This window comes from Thunnus albacares, chromosome 4 (assembly GCF_914725855.1).
Source record: "Thunnus albacares chromosome 4, fThuAlb1.1, whole genome shotgun sequence".
Classification (NCBI taxonomy): Eukaryota; Metazoa; Chordata; class Actinopteri; order Scombriformes; family Scombridae; genus Thunnus; species Thunnus albacares.
In genome coordinates this window covers 27,520,776-27,541,768 of record NC_058109.1, presented here as the reverse complement: position 1 = coordinate 27,541,768, position 20,993 = coordinate 27,520,776, and the positions used below count along the sequence as shown (strand labels likewise).

General features: G+C 41.2%; 1 protein-coding gene across 2 annotated transcripts in view; it reads right to left on the bottom strand.

Moving 5' to 3' along the window:
* The window catches only part of slc25a26 (solute carrier family 25 member 26), a 60,305-nt gene that overhangs the window by 18,927 nt on the left and 20,385 nt on the right, over positions 1-20,993 (bottom strand). For both annotated transcript variants that reach the window (XM_044348485.1, XM_044348484.1), the window contains exon 6: positions 1,227-1,271. In XM_044348485.1, the coding sequence (XP_044204420.1) occupies positions 1,227-1,271 (45 nt within the window). The remainder of the gene's footprint in view (positions 1-1,226; positions 1,272-20,993) is intronic.

The window sequence follows — 20,993 nt, the reverse complement described above, 5'->3', positions numbered from 1 at the left end:
CTCTTCCTACAGGCCCTACAGCCGTCTGTTGGTTGGTTTTCTCCCTTTTTCCTCTTTCTGTTTCTCTCACTGACAGCTGTGTTGGCTCGGTGTGAAACAAAAAGAAAAAGGCCATAACGCAGCACATTACCATCCCGCAGAGCAGATGGGAGATCATGCCACACACATACACTCTCTCAGATTCCTTCGCTCTGGCATTTCACGTTTATTCTTGTTTGTGAAAGCCCGGTGGTCACTCTAAGGGAATGGTAGTAAAAACATGTTTGCTCGCAAGTAGTTGCTTTTTCTTCTCCTTCCTCGGTAAGTCAGCTCACCTCAGCCATTGTAACAGAGGAAACGGCTCATTAGCTATTCAGAGCACCATGTTAATATAGAGGATAAATGGACTGTACATCTGGGAGGAGGAGAGAAGAAGAGATGATTGGAGAGGAGAGGAGAGGAGAGGAGAGGAGAGGAGAGGAGTCCAGATTCCAGCAGTTCAGCTCTCCGCCAACGGATGTGTCCAGATGGCCTGGAGAGAGAGGCCCTTTGACTGAGGGACAAAGAGACACTTGTGGACGACAAAATCTAACTCTTGCAAACGCACAGACGCACACATACATGTACACACACACACACACACACACACACACACACAGCTGCGCGGCGTATTGTTCGTCTTAGCTCGGCCGTTAGCTCCTAACATTGATGGAATGTTTGACTGTCCGCCTATCGTGCCCTTGAGACATGATGTCACTCCAACAAAACGCCGTCTTTTCAAAGAGAAACGGCTTTTTATGTGTTCAGGGCCACACAATGAAAAGACAGAGGGAAGAGACATGGGGGAGAGAAACACATTAAGAAAGAGAGAGATTTAAAAAAAAAAAAAAAAAAAAAAAAAGTAAGAGACAGATATACAGGACTGGATATGCTCAGAGCTCATGATAAATTGAAGGCTGGTTTGATGGTAGTCGTGACAACCCATTAAACCGGGGCGTAAACTCCCATTTTCCACAATGATACAAGGGAATGCAGAGGGTGAGCCTGCTGTAAATGTGTCAGAGAGTAAGCACACTATTATAACTTTACTACGGATTTATCGCCGAGAGTAATTACTGTAAATGATGGCACTGAGCAATGGTGGAACAGTTGGGGAGAGTGGAGACGGGACAAAATAGATGGATAATAAATACAGAGAGGGAATAAAGTAAACTAGACAAACATATATGAAAAGATATAAAACGTACCTTTAAATATTCCCAAAGTGGAAACTGCACCAGCGAGAACGGGATCTGAAAAACAAGCGCACAGAGTTTTCATTATCAGCATTATATCTGCATTTTGTTTTTGATTTTTTTTTTTTTTTTTTGGGGGGGGGGGTGTCAAGTTTCATCTTTAACCTCCAATCTCCTGCACTTGTCATTCCTGCCACCTTTCTCTGTTTCCCTCTCTCTCGTCTGACTGCTCCCTTGTTCCTTCTCACTGCTGATGATTAATGAATGAGAAGGGCTGTGGTCTGGCAGTCCTGAATGGATGGATAGATGGATGGATGGATGGATAGATGAAGCAAACTTGGAAGAAGGAATAGCGGGATAGCGGGAGAGAACTAGAGTGATGGTTGGAGTGTGAATGTTGCCACTGGAAACGCTAAATCGGCTCACACAGGAAGTTATAGCGGGAGGAAATCAATGTCGGTGCCAAGGCGAGGGGCAAACGACACACACAGTCAGACCACACACGCGCTCGCACAGCAGTATGCGGACACATGCGCAAGAACGGGCACACTTTATTTAAACAGAGACGTACGGAAAGACACGCAAAAACACTAATTCGCACAGACACATATTTCACAGAGACACATTGCAGACACACACACACACACACACACACACGTGTATCCTGTCATCTTGCGCTGCAGGAATGGCAGAGCAGGACAGGAAGGAAGAGAGGGAACAAAAACAAAAGTGGAGAGGGAAATAAATAGAGTGACACTGAGTTGTGTCATCAGTCTTTGATCACAGCAACAAGAGGATCATTCATCCATCTGTGCCGCCTCCTTCCAGCGTGTTCCGTCATTCTACGTTAGCACATCAGTAAAAACAGCACCGATCCAACTCTGAGCAAGCTGGAGCGCAAAGATAATACAAGAACTGTGTTTATGCCTCTCAATGAGTTTATTAAGCTATTATTTCAAATGAACTGACCTCATATAAACACTCGATCTGAAGTCGATTAATTTAAAAGGTATCTGCTGCGTCTGCTCCCCAAGACCTGAATGTAAGACTTATTAAAACCTTATAATGACTTGGGAGTTTTCAAAAGAAACAAAGCTGAAAAATAAATATAAATTCAACTGAGCACATCAAATTACATTCCTTAAAATGTTATATAGGAAAGGAAGATTGCTTAATAAAAGACCTGTTATCTCATTGTGTTAGTTAAAGTAGGTCATAAATAGAATAGATCACAAATAAAAAAACATGTTTCTGTACTTATGTTAAAGTCACTGTCTGGTGAAAAACGTATTTTCTTTGGCAACTATTTAAAGGATTGATTTGACATTTTGGGAAATCCACTTATTTATTGTCCTGCAGAGAGTTATATGACAATATTGATACCGCTCTCATATCTGTCCGTTAAATATGAAGCTTGAGTCAGACGTTAGCCTAGCTTAGCATAAACACTGGAAACAGGGAGATAGCTAGACTGGCTGCAGCTTCTGTATTAAACAAACCAAATATAATTAAAACTATTAATTAGTGAGCTTTAGAGGTGTTGGTAGGCAGATTTTTATACGTTTGAACACAGGCTAGCTGTTTCCCTCAGTTATCAGCCTTTATGCTAAGTTAAAATAAGCTAGCTGCTGTTTTCAGTTTCATATTGAAAAGAGTAATATAAGAGTGGTATCGATCTTGTTATGTAACTCTTGACAAGAAAATAAAAAAAAGCGTACTTCCTAGACTAAACAGACTTGTAGAGAACTCATCCATTAGTTTGCTTTGACCATCAATCTAAAAATACAGCAGAATAGAAATTCTTCTGGTAAATTTTTGAGTTTAGCCCAATCAAACACTTGTAGCTTGATAAAGCAGTCCTGATATATGGAGCTAACAGAAATGTTCCAGTGGAAACTCTTCATGCCCATCTGGTCTATCTGGGCAGACAGAAGCAAATTTTCTCAGTCCTTTGAGATGATCGAAAAATTTTATTTGATGTAGGTCTGGTATCCAGCCCCCTGAATGTGGAGTGAGTGCACCTGTTTTCCAACTGTGGAGAGATGAGAGTGAGCTTTCAAAAGGAATAAAAGTACACCTGTCTTTTATTACCACCCTGATGAGTTCTGCCTTTTTCCAGGTCAGAGAGAGAGAGAGAGAGACAGACAGAGAGAGAGAGAGAGAGACAGACAGAGAGAAAGAGAGAGAGAGAGAATGGAAGGGGGGGGGGGGGGGTAATAGCCACTATCTGTTATACTACTTGTCCAGACAATTTTAAAGATAAAACAAAGTTATAAACGTAATTTCATTTCAAATAAGCTCATTTCAACTGAAACTGAAATAAAATGTAAATTGAGTTTTTTCAGCTGAAATAAAACATTTGAATCACTGTAGTCGTTTCACTTTTATGTTTTCTTAAATTGAACTGGCTTCAATCGAGCTACGTAGATACAGCAAAGCAAAGGTTACAAAAATGTAAGTTAAAAAAAAAAAAAAAAAAAAGAAAAACATATTTATTTAATGTGCACAAAAGTGTGCAGAGGACTTTGAACCTCCGCAACGAGTGCAAACAGCGAGAAAGAGAAAGCCAGATGGGTTCTGCAGAGGATCTGGAAGGAGTGATCCACCAATGATTTATGACTTGGTTTGACACCCCTGGCACACTGTGCATGCAGTGTATATCTGTGTGTGTGTATATGTGTGCGTGTTGCCTGGCAGAGATGAAACGTCTGAAAACCACATGTGGTCTGATTAAAATTGATAAGCCATTTAGGGCGCACACACACACACACATACACACACCTGAAACATGTATGAACCTGACTAGATGTGGCGTGTGACAATCCAGCTGTGTGCGCTTGTTTATTTCAGTTTTAAAATCAGATATAATGGGTGGAGGATACAGTGTGGGAGCTAATTACTCTAGTGGTTATTTTTTTTCAAAACTAAAGCGCGTTCTGCTTGTTACATATCGAACAAGCTATACCGCGGAGATACTTTAATGGTGGTGTAGTGATGGAGGGAGATGTGAGGTGTAATAAATCTCTCAGCTGAATGAGATGTGAAGATAGGTAGAGACAGAGAGTGAAGTGGTGAATAAAGGGGACTGGACATGTAATCTGTTTCTACTTCCACCCTCCTCTCCCTCTCTCTCTCTCTCTCTCTCTCTCTCTCACACACACACAGACCAGAGCATCAATTCTCAACTGCAACCACAGCATCAACATCCAAATCAAAAACCTGAAGTCTATTCATTTTCTGTGTATCTGAGCAATGCATGCAGAGTGTTACCCATTACTCAGCGACAGGCTGCTGCGGAATGAATTTTCACCACAACTGCAATCCTTGTGTCACTGCTCTGACTTGCACTAAAAACATAGGCAAGATTTCCCAAAACAGCCCAAGGGAGCAAGTTTTTTTTTTGTGTGTTTTTTTTCTAATGTTTTCGCTTTTGTTTTTGAGTTGAGGTAACCTTGGAGATAGATAGATGTGCATCAGCATTGTACCAGATAGAAAGAACAATGCTTATATCCTTCCCGTATAATTAATTCCATCTACCATTCCTGTAAATATTTTCTGTAAAATATGTTTAAGTTCTCATGAACTTATCAGAAGAGAAAGTCAAATGCCAAAAACCAACATATAAATAATGCAAAATACCTTCATAAGCAGCCTTCGCACCAACTTCAGCTTATTTACCCAATGCACAGATACAATATGAGATACTGTGGGAATTACAATGTTAAATGTCTGTCTGACTCCTCAGGCAAAACACATCTCGCCACAACATCAGAGATCTAAAACTACACTTTTTAAGGAACTGTGTGTGACATTTATTCTTCTATTGGATCAATTGTGCAGGTGCTTTAAGGTGGAAGACTGGTTAAGGGTTAGGGTTTATGCTGATTTTGGGCAGTCACAAAGCTGCTAAAAATTAAAATGCACAACTAAGGTTGAGATAATTATTAATATAACTGAATATCTACAAAAAAAACAATAACATGAATGATTTTCCGACCACCTTAGGTTTACATGATCTAACTTCACATTAAGTGTGGGCCTCTCACTCAGGAGACACACAGACAGGAAAATCAGAAACTGTGCATCGATCCATCAGAAACAACTCAAACATGAAACCTTTAGCAATAGTGGATAAACCTGTTATTCCTAAACTGAATGCAATTATTTTTTAATTTGCCGTTATTATTTTTGTTGTAAAATGGACCAAAGCATGCTCTTTTGTTAAAATGTATGATTGGATGGACAAAACGCATTTCACTATGTTTTACAATAACACAAGTTTTAAACATTTTAGAGATATAATGCACGTTCATTTTTGCGAATTAATACTAATTATGTTATTTCTAAATATAATAAGATATATAAAAATCACATCAAAAATGATACATTGTGAAAACATTTGAGCAGACGTCTCAGAACTATGTCTGTTTCTGGCATAACGGAACTTCGCTGCCAATTTGGTGATTGTGTCAACACAAACAAACTAAATACTTGGAGCAAATATGCAACAGTAACAGGATAATGCTTCATAAATAAATAAAATATACTAGTTAAACACTCTCCAACCAGTAGATGCATTTAAATCAGCATCAAAATATCATTTAATGTAGTTAAAGCAGGAGGGAAGCAGCCTACACTTTTCTCACTTTTCCTATAAATGAATATGAGTGATTCTTAGCGTCCGCTGTAAACCTACACCTACACCTACAAAATAGCCTCTCATACCTCTACACACAGACTGCTCAGTTATAACTCAGTTTTCAGCCTGTTTGTGTGGAAGACGTCAGATTACCAGGCCTCATAAATCCTGAGCATCATAACGTCCTTTGCAAGTTTTTTGAAGAATTTCATGTTGTATTCTTCAAATGCATTGCACTGCAAAGGCTGCGGGATCACATTTTACGATATGTTGTGACCATTTACACCATGAGATTCAGTAGAATTATAACTGAAACAGTATCCCGTTTGATGTGATCACATGAGTGGCTTCAACAAATGGCAAAGTATTTTCAGAGCTATGAAACCAGTAATGTGACTGCTGAGTATGTATTGATCACCACACCCTCTGATCTATATTCCACCCAGACCTTTTGCATGTTGCACTGCTGCACATACATGAACCAAAATAGCAAGTGTGCATGGAGAAGCCCACACAGTCTGTGCGTCCAAGACCTACCACTCTGATTGTTGCACAATTAAAATAGGGCCCTCAGTGTTACTCACCAAAATGCTTTGTATGTATCATTGAAGCCTGACAAACATGTCCAATACACTTTATCATAACACATTTGCAAATCCGATTTTTTAAATAATATAGATATTGGTGCTTTTTTGCATGTTACTGCTCGAATCGATGGCAAGATGTGGATCGCGCTGACTGTGTGCTCTTGTGCATTGTGCGCATCGTCATGCAGAAAACAGGGATCCACTCATAAAAACATTGCTATCAGTCATCAAAAACTCCACGGGGTATCTTTAATATGAAAATCAGCAAAGATTACTCAGCCATCAATGACTGCATTATGAAAATACATACATCATGCAGTTCCACTGTTATCCCGTGTAGCTTGTGACTGATCAGGTTGGAAGCTCAGTGTATTGCTTAAGGACACTTGAAGGGGCCGACTGGTTATAACTGGTTACGGGAGCTGAATCTGAAGTCAAGAGACGGGACACTTTGTCCAACGACTGGGCCAGTGGGCGATCTGCATGGTTTGGATATTCTAGTTCGAGAGAGGTCTGCCACAAGTGTTGAGGGCACATTTAGACCTCAGCTATGTCATGGTAGACTTGCGCACAGCCATCCAGACAGCCAGGGCCATGCTACGCTGGGCTAGCATGAAGGCAGCCAGGAAGCATAAAATCCCGCTGCTCTCCGGTGCTAAATGCTGACTCTGTCTCATCCCCCTGCCTTGTATAATGCCCCAGCTACCATGGCCTATTCAGCACCATGAAGCCAAGCCAAACTCCCAATGTGTGTGTATGAGTGTGTGAGCATGTTTGGATGGTGGTCACTCAATCCAGGGTTGTTATGTTAACTCTAAAAAGAAAAAAAAAAGAGAGACAGGACTTCATAAATCCCATTAAAAATGATGATGATGAATAGAGATGTCTGTCTGCGTCGTCAAGACATGAACAAGATCCCACTATTCTATCATCAAAATGTTCACTTGCAAGGAAAATAAGGGCGAGTATGTTTTTATCTTGTTTTTGTCATTTTATACAAACTAAACATGTACTGTAGCTGTTATTTAAGGGATCAGTTAGCAGAAGAAAACACTACCCTGAAGGCAGAGCAGCAGTGATGTTTATATCCATTGAAAACAACTGAGGTTTTCCTCTGCCTGCCAAAACTTTACTAGCTCACTCACTCCAGCTTGAGCCAATCAGCCTGCTTCCATGGCCATGTGAGCAGCAACCAAATCATAACGATAACCAGAGAAACCAACACATCCAGTGCATTTAGCACGTTGTTGATGTCTTCGAGCGTGACCTGTCACGTGACATAAAAAGCTTATTTAAATACACATACACACAAACCATTTGGTTTACCCTAAAACATCTCATCACCTGATTTTTTTCTCTGGCGACACCACCAGCAGAGTAATATTTATGTTTCAGAGTGAATACTAGCCAAAGTATTCAGTATTTATGGCATTCCTATCATCCTCAGCTTTAGTTTGTGTTCAGCGCTAATAAGCTAATGTTAGCATGCCAACGCATTAAAGACATCGACTGTAACCCTGTGTGAAAAACTGAATTCCTCTCATTCATTTCAATGTGTCTGACTACCCAGCAGCGCAGTGGGAATGCCAACCTAGAGGGCTCTGGCAGAACAATGCAGCTTCGTCCAGCGAAAAAGTTGAGCCAGGTTCAACTTTTGCTGCAATGTGATGTCATCCAACAAGGGGCTGCGTTGACCAATCACATATATGCAAGCACACATTCCTGTTGATTACTTTGTAACGTCAGTAGAGCGTTTCTACCATTTACCTCGCTATTGTCGCGACCAAAGAGAAAATCGTTGCCGCCATGATAACTTTCCAGAGTTGTAAAATACTCGGTATTATAAACCGCTGTGCAGTGTTTATGGCGTATGATGAGCCTTCAAATTCACAGATCTGTTACTCAAACTGGACTTCCTGGAACATACTCCATGTCTTGTCTGTAACATAAACAACACGCCCTCGACCGACCCTTTCTAGAATACTGTAGAGAAAATACATTTATTGAGTAAGAAAAACACTTCGACCCTGAGGCCCTGCGCTCAGTTCTTTTTACCCTGAATCACTCTATTTCTGAACTAAAGTTTTCCTAAAATGATTCAGCAGGCCGTAGACAAATCCTCCGCCACACCTTGTGTTCTCTTTTTCATGTTTCTACTGTCTATCCTATAATTTCAACATCTTCCCTCTTCACTGTCCTTTCAGACGTCAATCCAGCTCTCTCCATCTACCATCTTCTCCGCCCTACTGACCACTCGCTTCTCTTGCTCTACTCGTGCTCCACTTGAAAGTAAAATCTTAACATACAAAGAATCACAACAGACACTAACACAATACTATATTTTTTTTGTGGAAATCATACCAAACCTTGGCTCTGCTACTTGGCCACTAAGTGAGAACTTTGTTCCAAGAGCTCAGCAGCATCTGCTCCCAAAGCCCACAAACATCTGTGTCATCCAGCTGGCCTCCAGGGACAGGATTCCACTGCTGGGAAACACATGACCGGCTCTCTCACAGACCTGCTATCCTGCATATGTGTGTGTCTTGCAATTTTTGTACGAAAATGTCAATGTGCTTAATCATATTTAAGCTGATGTATGTGTGTGCGCCTGTGTGTCTTGAAGAGCGGCATTATATGTTTGCTGGCTGACACATTTCATAAATGATCAAAGATGACAGTGCCACTTGCTGTGACTGTCAGGTACTATATTATACGAATATGGAGATGTCTGCTGTGTCATTCTGCTGACAGTTCTCCAGTTTGTGTGTGCGCGCGTGTGTGTGTGTGTATATATGCGTCCTTGCCAACTGTATAAGCGCTAACTTTATTAGCATTCAGAGAGGCTTCGGGCTGTCACAGGTCCTTAGGCACTCAGCGGAGGGCAGGAAAAACACATGTCAAAATATATTCACATTGAGCCTGATTGCAGGCAAGCCAGTTGGCTGCAATTTGACAAATGACTTTTAATAGGTCATACTGCAGCCTGTGCATACTGATGAGTATCCAAAAGGAGAGAAAAAGAGTAAGGGAGATAGATATTAAGACAGAGAGACAAGTAGACAAATGTATAGATGGCCAAACCAACAGATGAGAGACATTATTCATCTTTTCCAACAGATTCCTTTCCAAAAAGTACCTCATTCCTAAATGTTTGGAAATTTCCTACTTTGAAACATCTACCTACTGCTACTGAGGAATGGCTCTCCAAAACCAACTTAACAGAAAACCACAATTCAGATGCTTTCCAACAAAATGTTCTGATTGATCTCAGTGTGTCTGATATTTAACATAATACAGTACCACTGAGATGATATAGCAATATATCATTTTAATGGTACTGTGCAATTAACATTAACAATGCTTAAGAGACTTTTAGACGATGTCCACAAAAATGACTGACTGGCTGGCTGGCAGGTGTCTGATAAAATCAGCAACAACTGGACAACTAAAACAAAATCCAGTCAACCATTTAATCACAGCTCTAAACTCTACGCTACTGATTAACAGTACTTTCACTTGACATTTTTTTATCAAAAATTAAACTGACTACAAACAAACAAAGCTAAGGGTTTACATCCATGGCTCTGGGATGCCACACTTTGGCACAGAGGTACTTTGCGCATGCTAATATTCTTACAATGTTATTATGTTGTTTAGCAGCTGTTATGTTTACTATGGTCATCATCTTCATTTAGCGTGTTAGCATACTAACATTTGCTCATTAGCACAAACACAAAGTAAAGCTGACGCTGATTGGAGTGCCATTACTTTATTACTGCAGGTATTTGGTCATAACCAAAGTATTGGACAAACTAAAAATTTGACCTGATGGTGGCGCTAGAGGGAAAGTTAAGGGAACACCTACATTATTACAATTCAACCTGAGAGGGAAATGTCTGTATCAAATTTCATTGTATCCACCCAGTGGTTGTCTAGACATTTCACTGTGAACCACAAATGTCAACCTCATAGTGGTGGTGCCAGAGGAATGGTCAGGGGATCCCTAAAGTCATTAGGATTCATTGTCTGGGACCATGAATGTCTGTACAAAATATTGTGCCAATCCATCTTGTAGATGTTGAGATACTTCACTGGATAAGTGAAAACAGGCCACCAGTTCTATCTCCAGCCCTGCAGGATAAATCTGCGTGGGGAAAGTGAAAAAGCAGCGCTTACCCCTCCCTCATTACTACCACCAAGGTCCCCATGAGCAAGGCTCATAACCTTAACTGCTCCAGTGGAGCTGCTCAGTGGCCGGCAGATCAGAATGTGGTTGTACTGGGCAGCTTCCAGGTGTGAATGTGTGTAACTGTGTGGACATGTTCAGGGCTTTCCTGCAAATGAGAGACTTCCTCTCATTGAAACTTCTCTGAATATATAGAGGTTTTTAAAAAAAAGACAACAAATTTGGCCTCATGATGGTGCAAGAGGAAAAGTCAGGAAATCACCAAAGTCAGTGGGCTTCATCCTTGTGGTCCATGGATATCTGTACCAAATTTCATGGCGATCCATTCAACAGCTGTTGAGATATTTCAGTCTAAAGCAAAGTGGTGGACTGACTGACCCAATTGACCGCCGTCCCTACAGCCACACCATGGCTAAAAATGGATGATGATTTGAGTACAGCCTACCATTTTACTGTGGTAAGTGTATAAACAATTATGTGTCCTGACATAGGAAAAAAAAAACAGATCCAGAGGAGTCATTTTGTATATCACAAAACCTTGTTGTGGATTATCACTTACGGCATGCACTGAAGTGAACTAAGTCCTGGACACAAATGCAAATTCTTCATGTGGCACTGAAAGCATATCACTTTACACGGTGGATAGTTTACAAGCATTCTCAAAGACACACTGAAATCATTCTGATTAATCTTATCTTGGCTGTGATGCCAAGTCTTGTGGAAGCAGAGACTTTGAAAATTTTTTTCCCTCTAGAAATTTTACTCATGTAAGCAGACGTTTCTATAAAAACTCATATGTTTTGCAAAAGCCAGTACACCTTGGACGACACTGTTTACACTCATTACAATGACAGTACAAGACACCCTCCCACATTTTATGGCTGTAGTGTGAAATCCTAGACACAAATAACTAGTCTAAAAGCCCATATTCACAATTTAACTCAGTCAAGACACTGTGGTGCAATCTTGAACCCGACAACTTAAGCACTCCTTCTGCTCCGTTCTTGCCACCAGATGTGGAGCAAATGAGCTAAAGAGCAAATGATTCATGAGCCAGAGATGTCTGCTGGATCTTCTGTTAGTGCTTGATACCGAATGACCATTCCAAATCCATTTGGCAAAACCTCCTAAACCCGTGGATTTTGAATATACCAAATGTACCATTTCAAATAAGACCATGTGTACTCCCTCAAATTCAATTTATCCGCAAAATAAAATGAACAATGGCTCCTTTGAAATGTTTAACTATACTTTTAAGAAATCCTGATTCACTAAAGAGATCAGAGCAACAGTTTTACTGTCCAGTTAACCTCTTGTTCTTTTATTCTATTCAACTCTTTTACAGTCATAGTTCTTCGGTCTCAGCATTTCACTTGCCCTCTGAGAGGAGAAGGGAGGGGAGGTGAGGGGAAGTGAGGGGAGGGGAGGAGAGGAGAGGAGAGGAGAGGAGAGGAGAGCAGAGGAGAGCTTTTAAAAGAAAGCAGATGGGATTCAGATGGTGAAGCGATCAGCAGCAGCCTTAGTCAAAGTGCAGAATCACTATAGGCCATGTGAAGACCAAGACACACACACACACACATTTACACACTTTAAAAAAATCATATGGACTGGCCAGGCAGAGCAAAGCCCTGAGTCTAAGTCCACATTTATTACCTGCTAATGCAACAGGGCTGCAAGCTGGATTTACTTGCCAAATTCATACAAGCACTCACACACACACACACACACACACACACACATCTCACACAAACATTCAGACACACCCACATTCCATCTGCTGTGTGTCACGAAAATATGACGAGGGACTGACTGTGGTGACACACTGATAACAAACAGACAGAGATCAGATTTTAATATGTTGAACGTTGATCAAGTCATTAATCATGTCAGAGAGGCAGGTGGTGTTGGACATCTCTGTATGTTACTGTGCCAAATGTTCAACCTCAATCACAGACAGTCACTGAGTGGGAAGAAACCAGACCTGTTTGTCTGTCAGTTGATGGACAATCTGGATGAATATATGAAGACAAAACATACACACACACACACACACACACACACGCATACACAAACAGAAGCAAACCAAAAAAAAAAAAAACATTTGGAAAAAACTGCACAAGAATTGCCTGCAAGCATATACACACAAACACAGGCGCGTAGCTGGTTAGTGCAATTCTAATGAAGTATGACAGATATGCGATAAGGATGCATGTTGCAATACCCTGAGCTCCGACTGAACGGTGAGTGAGGGGCAGCAATTATTTCCCCTAAATAACTCCAGCTGGACTGTTTTTGAGCATTAGCTCTGCAAGGATATTAAATCAATATATATTTTGGAGAATGTTTTTAATATCAATATATATTGAGATTTTGAAGGCTGATCACGTAGAGTTGAGCAATATAACAAATTAATTCAATTTTTTGTTTTTTCCCCCAATGTGTATAATCATTACAACATGCTCTTAAAGGTTACTCTCAGACAAAAAGTGGAAAAAAAAAATAGACATTGAGAACATGAGCTGTCTTGAGTCACAAGACACAACACCTACACATAATTTAGAGCTGTCTGTTAAAGATGTTATTCTACATTTTGAATGTAAAGACTCAAAAATTAATTTTATTGCAAATGTTGTGACTGTAATGGGAAAACTCCTCGTTCACAAATGCAGTTTTTTCTAAAAGAATACCTGTTTACTTTCTAAAATTATACAAAAATACAGACAATGAAATGTTATGATCACTTCTTTGAAAACATCTAGAATTTATGGTCTTTATTCTATTTTTATTTTTTTTTCTGTTGTCATCTTTTTGTCTTCAAATACCATTTACACACTTTGATCGTAAACTCCATTTACACAGTTTAACACTTTTGTTATGAAAAATGGAAAATGTATTTTGATCAATAAAAAACACATTCTGTTAGTTGTTATTTTTACCTTTTGAATGATGATTTGGACTCAAGAATAACTTTATACAATCATTTCACCACACAATTCCACTGAAAGTTGAATAAATGATAATACTGCATTACCGTCCAGCTGTATTACACTCCAAACAGTAAATTACTTTAACAATGTGACTTCAAAACAAAACTAACAGAACAGAATCTAAATTACACTTCAGTATCCAATTGAATTTTCCAGCATCGTCCCTGTTTTAACTGAACATGGGCTTTTAATTATTTTCCTGTTATAGGGATCTCTATGTTATGTTAATAAACACTGGAGTCATGCGTGCACGTACGAGCTAATATCACACCTAGTATCTGCAGTGACACTGCAAAAACCCCTAGCTAAACATAGGAGCACAGCGGGAACTTGTGTGTGTACAGTCCAGTAAGGGAGACAGAGAGACTGTGTGTGTGTGTGTGTGTGTGTGTGTGTGTGTGTGGCACCTAAGTACACCTTTGGGACAGAGGGGTTCAAGGCCTTTTAAATAAATAAACAAACACATAAATAAAGACAATCGATAGAAGGAGCCTGATCCGGCACTCTGGGCCTGTGTTTGGCCTCTCACTTCATAAGAGAGGCCTGGGGGAGACACGGAGAGGGAGGGAGAGAGAGAGAGACAGAGAGAGGGGGGGGGGGGGGGGGGAAGGGGGGGGGCGAGGGGAAACTGAGAGTGCTGGGGAAAAGGAGCGGGAGAAAGAAACAGAGAGAGAAGGTTGGATTACTTCTCTCTTGGTGGTTGTATAGCGCTGGTCAGTGAAAGCCAAGGCCTGCGCTACCTTTTACAGAAAACAGACCGCCATATGCTTACTCAGTTTAGACACACACACACACACACATAATACACACACACACCTGTTTGTACACTCCCCTGAGAAACACTTCGCACAAATCATATGCCTATCCAAACACAAACCTGTAACACATACAAAGCATATCTCCCCTTGTGCTCAGCGCAGTTCCCCCAAAACCTAAATTTGTCACAGATAAGGGTGTGTTGGAGGCTGTTGCAGTTCTTTGCATCCTGCAGCATGAGCACGTGTCCCTTTAAGGCCTATGCTGTGTAACTATGAGGAGTGTTCAGCCTTAAGCGACTAGCAATCACTCATCCCAGCCTTTCCAGCTCCCCGGCGCTGTAAAAACTAGAACGAGTCTGACTGCACTTGCTGAAGAATTCCACCTGACAGTTTTGAATGCCAAGGGCAGCACGGAGTGTGTGTGTGTGTGTGTGTGTGTGTGTGTGTGTGTATGTTTAAACAAGCCAAACTAGGGAGAGGTTTGAGCGCCGGCACATCTCAAGCGAGCCAATGAAATCGCAGCTGGCCACGGTTCCCATAAGCCGTCGCAGCCCGGCGAATGTCGGCACAGGGCAGTAATATTCCCGACAAATTAAGACTTGTTCTGAGGTGAGTGGGAGAGAGAGAGAGAGAGAGAGAGAGAGAGAGCGAGAGGGAGCGAAGGAAAAGAGGGAGGAGAGGTGGTGGTGGTGGTGGTGGAGAAACAGTGTGTTGGCAACGATTCAAGAGAGCAATTCCATCGACATGAGAGAAATGCTTCCCAGAAACTCTGAATAATATTTATGTTGTGCTGGTGATTTTTTTTTTTTTCTTTCTCCCACCTGTGTGCAGCTTTGTGTAGTTTGTTGCTTCAAAATGGACGTGTGGTACTACTGAACAGGCAAAGGCACAAAGGGAAGAACACAAACTCACTTATCAACAGACACCTGATGCTTCTTTTTCTCCGCAGCCTTTAACGAAAGGAGCTGAAGTATAGCCTGCTGAGAACGCAACACGGCAGTGAAACAGGAACCTGTAACATATAAAATGCCGAACGTTTTTATTGGGACTTTATACTGCGCGGCATTTATTAGGAATGTTATAGACAAACTGCATCCACAGTTGGTATTCGCACATGAGAAAAAAAACATCCTGTGGTATAATATAACATGTTGCTTGTATATCAACCCAACAAAAAGGCTTAGTATTCTTTCATTCGGTTAAAACATGACAGTATGGATCTGTCACAGCCACTGACGGATGATGTCAATGGCAGAGTGCATATTAGCCAATGAATGGTGGTGTGGTGTGACACAGGATGCCCGGAGGGTCAACCAATTAGCTGCTGACAGGAAGAGAGATGTATGGCTGCCTGAGGAAGTGGCTGAGGCTGGGAGGGAGACGTGGGAGAGTGGACTGAGAGTAAATGTGTTGATGCTGAGGGGCCTAAACATGAGAGAGGATGATGGTGGTTCTACAGAGTTAGCCTCGCTAAACAGCTAGTTGAGAATTATAGAAGTTACTGAGCAGCACACTTCTTTGTTTCTAACCAGCTGATGAAAATGTTTGGTTTTATTAATGAGGCTGGAGCTTAAAAGGGAAACGCATTATCTCTATCGAACATTTTGAGTCAGCTGAGATGAAGATAGCTGCTACTCACAGTTGGGTTGACATTGCGTTTTGCAATTATGCTTACAAATAGCTCTATTTAGAGAGATTTTAGAGAAAAAACACTGAGCTACGTGATGGCAACAATTCTAACCAACAGCACAGAATGAGTTTCAGTGTAGTTGATTTATTTTTTAATTCTGCTGTGGACGCCAGGGCAGACAGACCTCTGGATGGGTGCAAAAATGGCCCTTTAATCTCACTTTTAAGACAAACTGAAAGGAACAACAGGAGAAATAAAGTTATTTATACAAGTTACAGGCAGCAGGGAACCAATATGAAGCCTTGGCCAAAAGTGCTTAATTAAGCCACCAGCACTGCTAACCCTGAAAGATTAAAACTGACACAGCCAGCAGCACAAACCTAGCAGGGATAACTTGGCCAAAATGAAACATAAAGCTTAATCAACAGAACAAACCAGCTCATTATGGTGTGGTGAACTTAATCTTGTGATACTCATTTTTGTGAGATTCTATACCAGACAGCAGCGCAAAGGAATTCTGAATTTGCAAAAAAAAACCACAACACAATACAGGCTTTTACAAAGAGAAACTGCAAGAAACAACCGGTATCTACAGAGACAAGAGAGCACATAACTATAGTGAGTGATTGAGTGTGTAACCCAAACGAGTGTCTACAGGCCACAATGTAGAAAGCATGATTTCATATGGCTGCTAACATTGTTAGCGTAGCTTAGCTGTCAGCCAGTAACCAGAGCTAATACATTTATTGTTTTTAGTTAAATAAATGTCATACTTTTTCAGTTGTTTTGCATTTTAATTGTACTATACATGCAAAATTGTGTTTGTGCAGTCAGGCAAAACATTTGCATGCTGGTTGTGGTTTACTGTAACTGGGTGGCGTCATGCCAGTGCAGCATTTACAATGAATACTAGGTATTTTAAGAATACCTGACAACAGCCTGACATTGACTGAAAGCAAAAAATACATTTGTTTCTATAAATGCAGGGTAACATTCAATCAATCCTGTTATATATCCACAGTAATGATGTAAGAGTTTCCCTTTAAAGGCAAACTAGAGTAAAGCGGACAGGAAGGTCCAGAGTAAGGCCGCTTGCTTTAATCTCTCCAGCATGGCACACCTACGTGAGCCTATGAGAACACACATGGCAGTGGTGCAGACACATACACACACTATGTTCTCTGGGAGCAGTGCCCATAGCAATAAAACACAGACCAGAGTCATTCCAGCTAACCAATCACTGCCTAAGGGCCAACTGAAATGTTTCTCGCACAGATACACACATGCAAACATATCTTATCGGTTGGGAATCAGATAAGCACAGCGGCAGCACAGCTGGAAATAACAGAATCCCCACAGTGAGAGAAGTGTATACTGGCAGTATCGCAACAGGTTTGAAAGCACGCACACACACACGCGCACAAACACGCACAAACACGCACAAACACACACACACACACACACACACACAGACAGATGAGTCAGTCAAACAAAACCATGTATGGACCTGATTAATGTATTACAGGCCTGAACAAAAGGCTGCACAATATAATGCTCAGCTGCACTATCATTAGTGAATATGAAAAAGACTAAAACTTTATGCATGTAGAGGGAATGTCAGGGGATCACCAAAGTCACTCAGATGCATCCTCTTGGTACCTTTAATATCTTCATCAAATTTCTTGGCAATCCACCAAATGATTGTCTAGATATTATACTCAAAACCATGACGGTGCTACAGGATCACCAAAGTCAGTAGAATTTATCCACTTGGGATCATAAATGTCTGTACACAATTGAATGGCAATTCACTCAGCAGTTGTTGAGATATTTCAGTCTGGACCACAGTGGTCCACAAACCAACCAACTAACCAATGTTACATGAAGAAAAGAAAAAAGAAGAGAGTTCCTTACTTCTGGTAAATACCCTCTTAATCTGACATGGTTTGAAATCAGGGATTAAAGCAAGAAAAGCTTTGTGGGCCTGAAAAAGTTGTTCATGAAGAAATGTTTACAATGTATTGAATTAAGTGTTATATTTATATACTTTTATATACTTTAACCCCTGTGAATTACTTGTGGTATATCAAGAACAAATATTAAACTACGCATGTAACCCCTTGACACTCATAAAAAAAACAGCCTGAACTTACATTGCTGTGAATGTATATGAGTGTTGAATTATGAATTGGTTTGAACTCCTAACCTCTGTTGGGGTTGAGTGAGGTAAACGCCCGTGGTGCGAGTGACACTTTATATTTCTTTTTTCCATTGGACATTAAGCAGTGACATCACAGCCTGACCCTTGACACTCAGGTGGTTTGTTCCAGATGCTTTCAGGTCGTAAGCACTGCTGCTAGCAAGATAATGGTTGTGGCTGGGGGGGAAACGGGGGCAGGCATATGGCTGGGGAGTGTGGGGGGAGCAGGTGCTGCTTCTGGAGAACCTCATATGACTGTCTGTCTGGGAAAAAAAAGGGCACTTACGCAACAGCAAAACCTTGTAAACGACAAAACAGTCAAATCGTAATGTGTTTGAAAAATGCAACTCAGTGTCTAAAAGGATTTAAATTTGAAAAGCCAATTGAAATAACAAGAGGTCATATTTTACACTGAACTGAAGGTTACTGTGTATCCACAAAAATGAAAGAAGAGACTAGACTGTCTGGTTTTGGGGGAAAGAGAAGGTGTACGGAGGGATCTGGGAGGGGAGAAAAGGAGAGCGAGATGGATTTGCATCCTCGCTTCTGGTGAAATAGTAGTGGTGCTGTAAAAAAAGAGTTAGGTTAACCTCTAATTATCGGGTGCTTCCCCATGTCTGGCTATTGCACAGCGCTGATTTATCCTCCTTCCACTGTCTCCTGTCACTCTACAATCAAGTGAGAATAAGATGTTACTGTTATAGTGGATTTGACTGAAGGGTTAACACATGTACAGGTTTCTTTCTCAAATACAGTGGCTTTATAATGGGCTGCCTGACTGAGATGGTAACCTCAAGTGGAACAGATGTCCAACTCAAACAAAATCTGCATTGCAAATATTGCCGTCAGGGGAATAATGCATCACTCTCAATATTGTGCATTGGCACTAGATTCCAACATACGGGAGCGCACTCTTGACACTTATTTCCTTCCACATGACATCCAACCCACTGCTTGTCCTATTCCCTCCATTCTAGACCTACCCCCCCCCCCCCCCGACCCCCCGTTGAATACCCTCCCGCCCCACGCCCTCAGTCCCTTGCCAGGCTGACAGGGCTGTATGTTATTAGAAACACATGTGGAGCACCGAGGGTTTTTCTGCTCCGATTGAGACAAACATGCATAAAGTTGTGGGAAGCAAACATAGCCCCGAGACCCGGAGAGACACACTGACTAGCATGGCCTCCATGGTTATGTCCACAGCACTCACACATACACACAGACAGACAGACAGACAAACACACACACACACACAGTGGAAGGGAGAGGCACAAAAACAACTATAGCTGTCAAAAACAAACTGCTTCTTTTTCCTGGAAAAACGTCTGGCAGTAGAAATTGGTAATAAGTCTTCGCGTGAAAATGCATAAATGCACAAAGAATCCCTGCGTTCCGAATTATATCCACGAATGATGGATTTTTGAGTGGACTGAAGTGCTCGGTGGGGACAAACGTATTTAACATAAGTGTGTGATCCATGGGTCTCAGTGGCACAGCCTTCAAATGCATCATCCTCAGCAGGGAAGCGCAGAAAGCCCTGCACTGTTCCCCTGCCAAGTCAGCACCGAGCAGAAAGCACGCGTGGGGGTCTGACAGCATGGCAGCTAAATCCTTAAGCCCATCTGACTGTAGAACTCATCAATAAGACCGCATGTTGATCTAAGGGAGTTTAGTGAGGTTTAGTCAGATTTGCAGCAAAAGCCACCCTTGCCAATGTGCACCCCCAAAAGGGACTCAGTGCTCTGGGTGCAGGGCCAAGTGTGGACGAATGATGAGGCACAGAAAAAGAAAAAAAATGAGAAGATATAAATGTACACACACACACACACATGCGCACAGAGCCATACTAATGTGAATGACAGGTGCAGCCAGTCATCGTGAACAGAAGCCTATCTATCAGTCATCCAGAGTGGCGGTGGGAGTCAACCATTAATCCCTGGAGTGACACGTGTGGTAAAGTGATAAGAGATCATCCAGTGACGAAGAGGAATCAGCGTCTGCAGGTAAAGAAGGCCATCACTCTTCTAACAAGGGTCTGATCAGCCAGGGGCGGCATTCAAAAATGACATTCAACAACTGGAGCGGGTAAACAGAAGGAGATTCATCAAAGAATTGAACACTGTTTCGACTCACAATGTGAATAGACACATCAGGCTTCCATACGGCTGTGGTTGGCTGTCTTTGAATTCCTCTAACACCATTTGAAACACACCTACCAAAGTGTTAGGTTAAGTAGTATTAGACCAATATTATCAATTTCCCTCTTTCTTTTGGCTAGCTGGAAGTGAGCATGCTTATCAGTGAACTCAAAGACCAGATTTTTATTTTCCAAAACAGATACAATGTAGTATTCATGCTGCCCAGCGCAAACTCCTCCTGATCTACAATGAAAAATGATCTGTTGATGTTTGGTACAAACCCAGGCAGGTTTACTGCTCTCCCTGAAGAGAAAAGACTTTGTTCACTATGTGATTTAGATGAGACTGAAGAGAAAGTCCTTTGTATGATTTATTGCTCATTATATAATAATTTAAGGGCTACAGTATTTAGTAAGATGTCTTTCATTTCTGTTGAATTTTTCTGGATGAATCATTATAAAAAAACTTGGCTGATTTTATTTGTACAACACGGTACAGAAGACAAAGCTCTTTGTTTGCAATGTAATGTAAGAAGTTTTGTTCTTGTCTCTGTTTGACAAATGTTTCACCACTGCAACTGTATTTTGGTGTCTTGTAAGTCCATGCAGGCTGGGAACTTGTATGTGCATGACATAATAACTACCTTCCTACCTA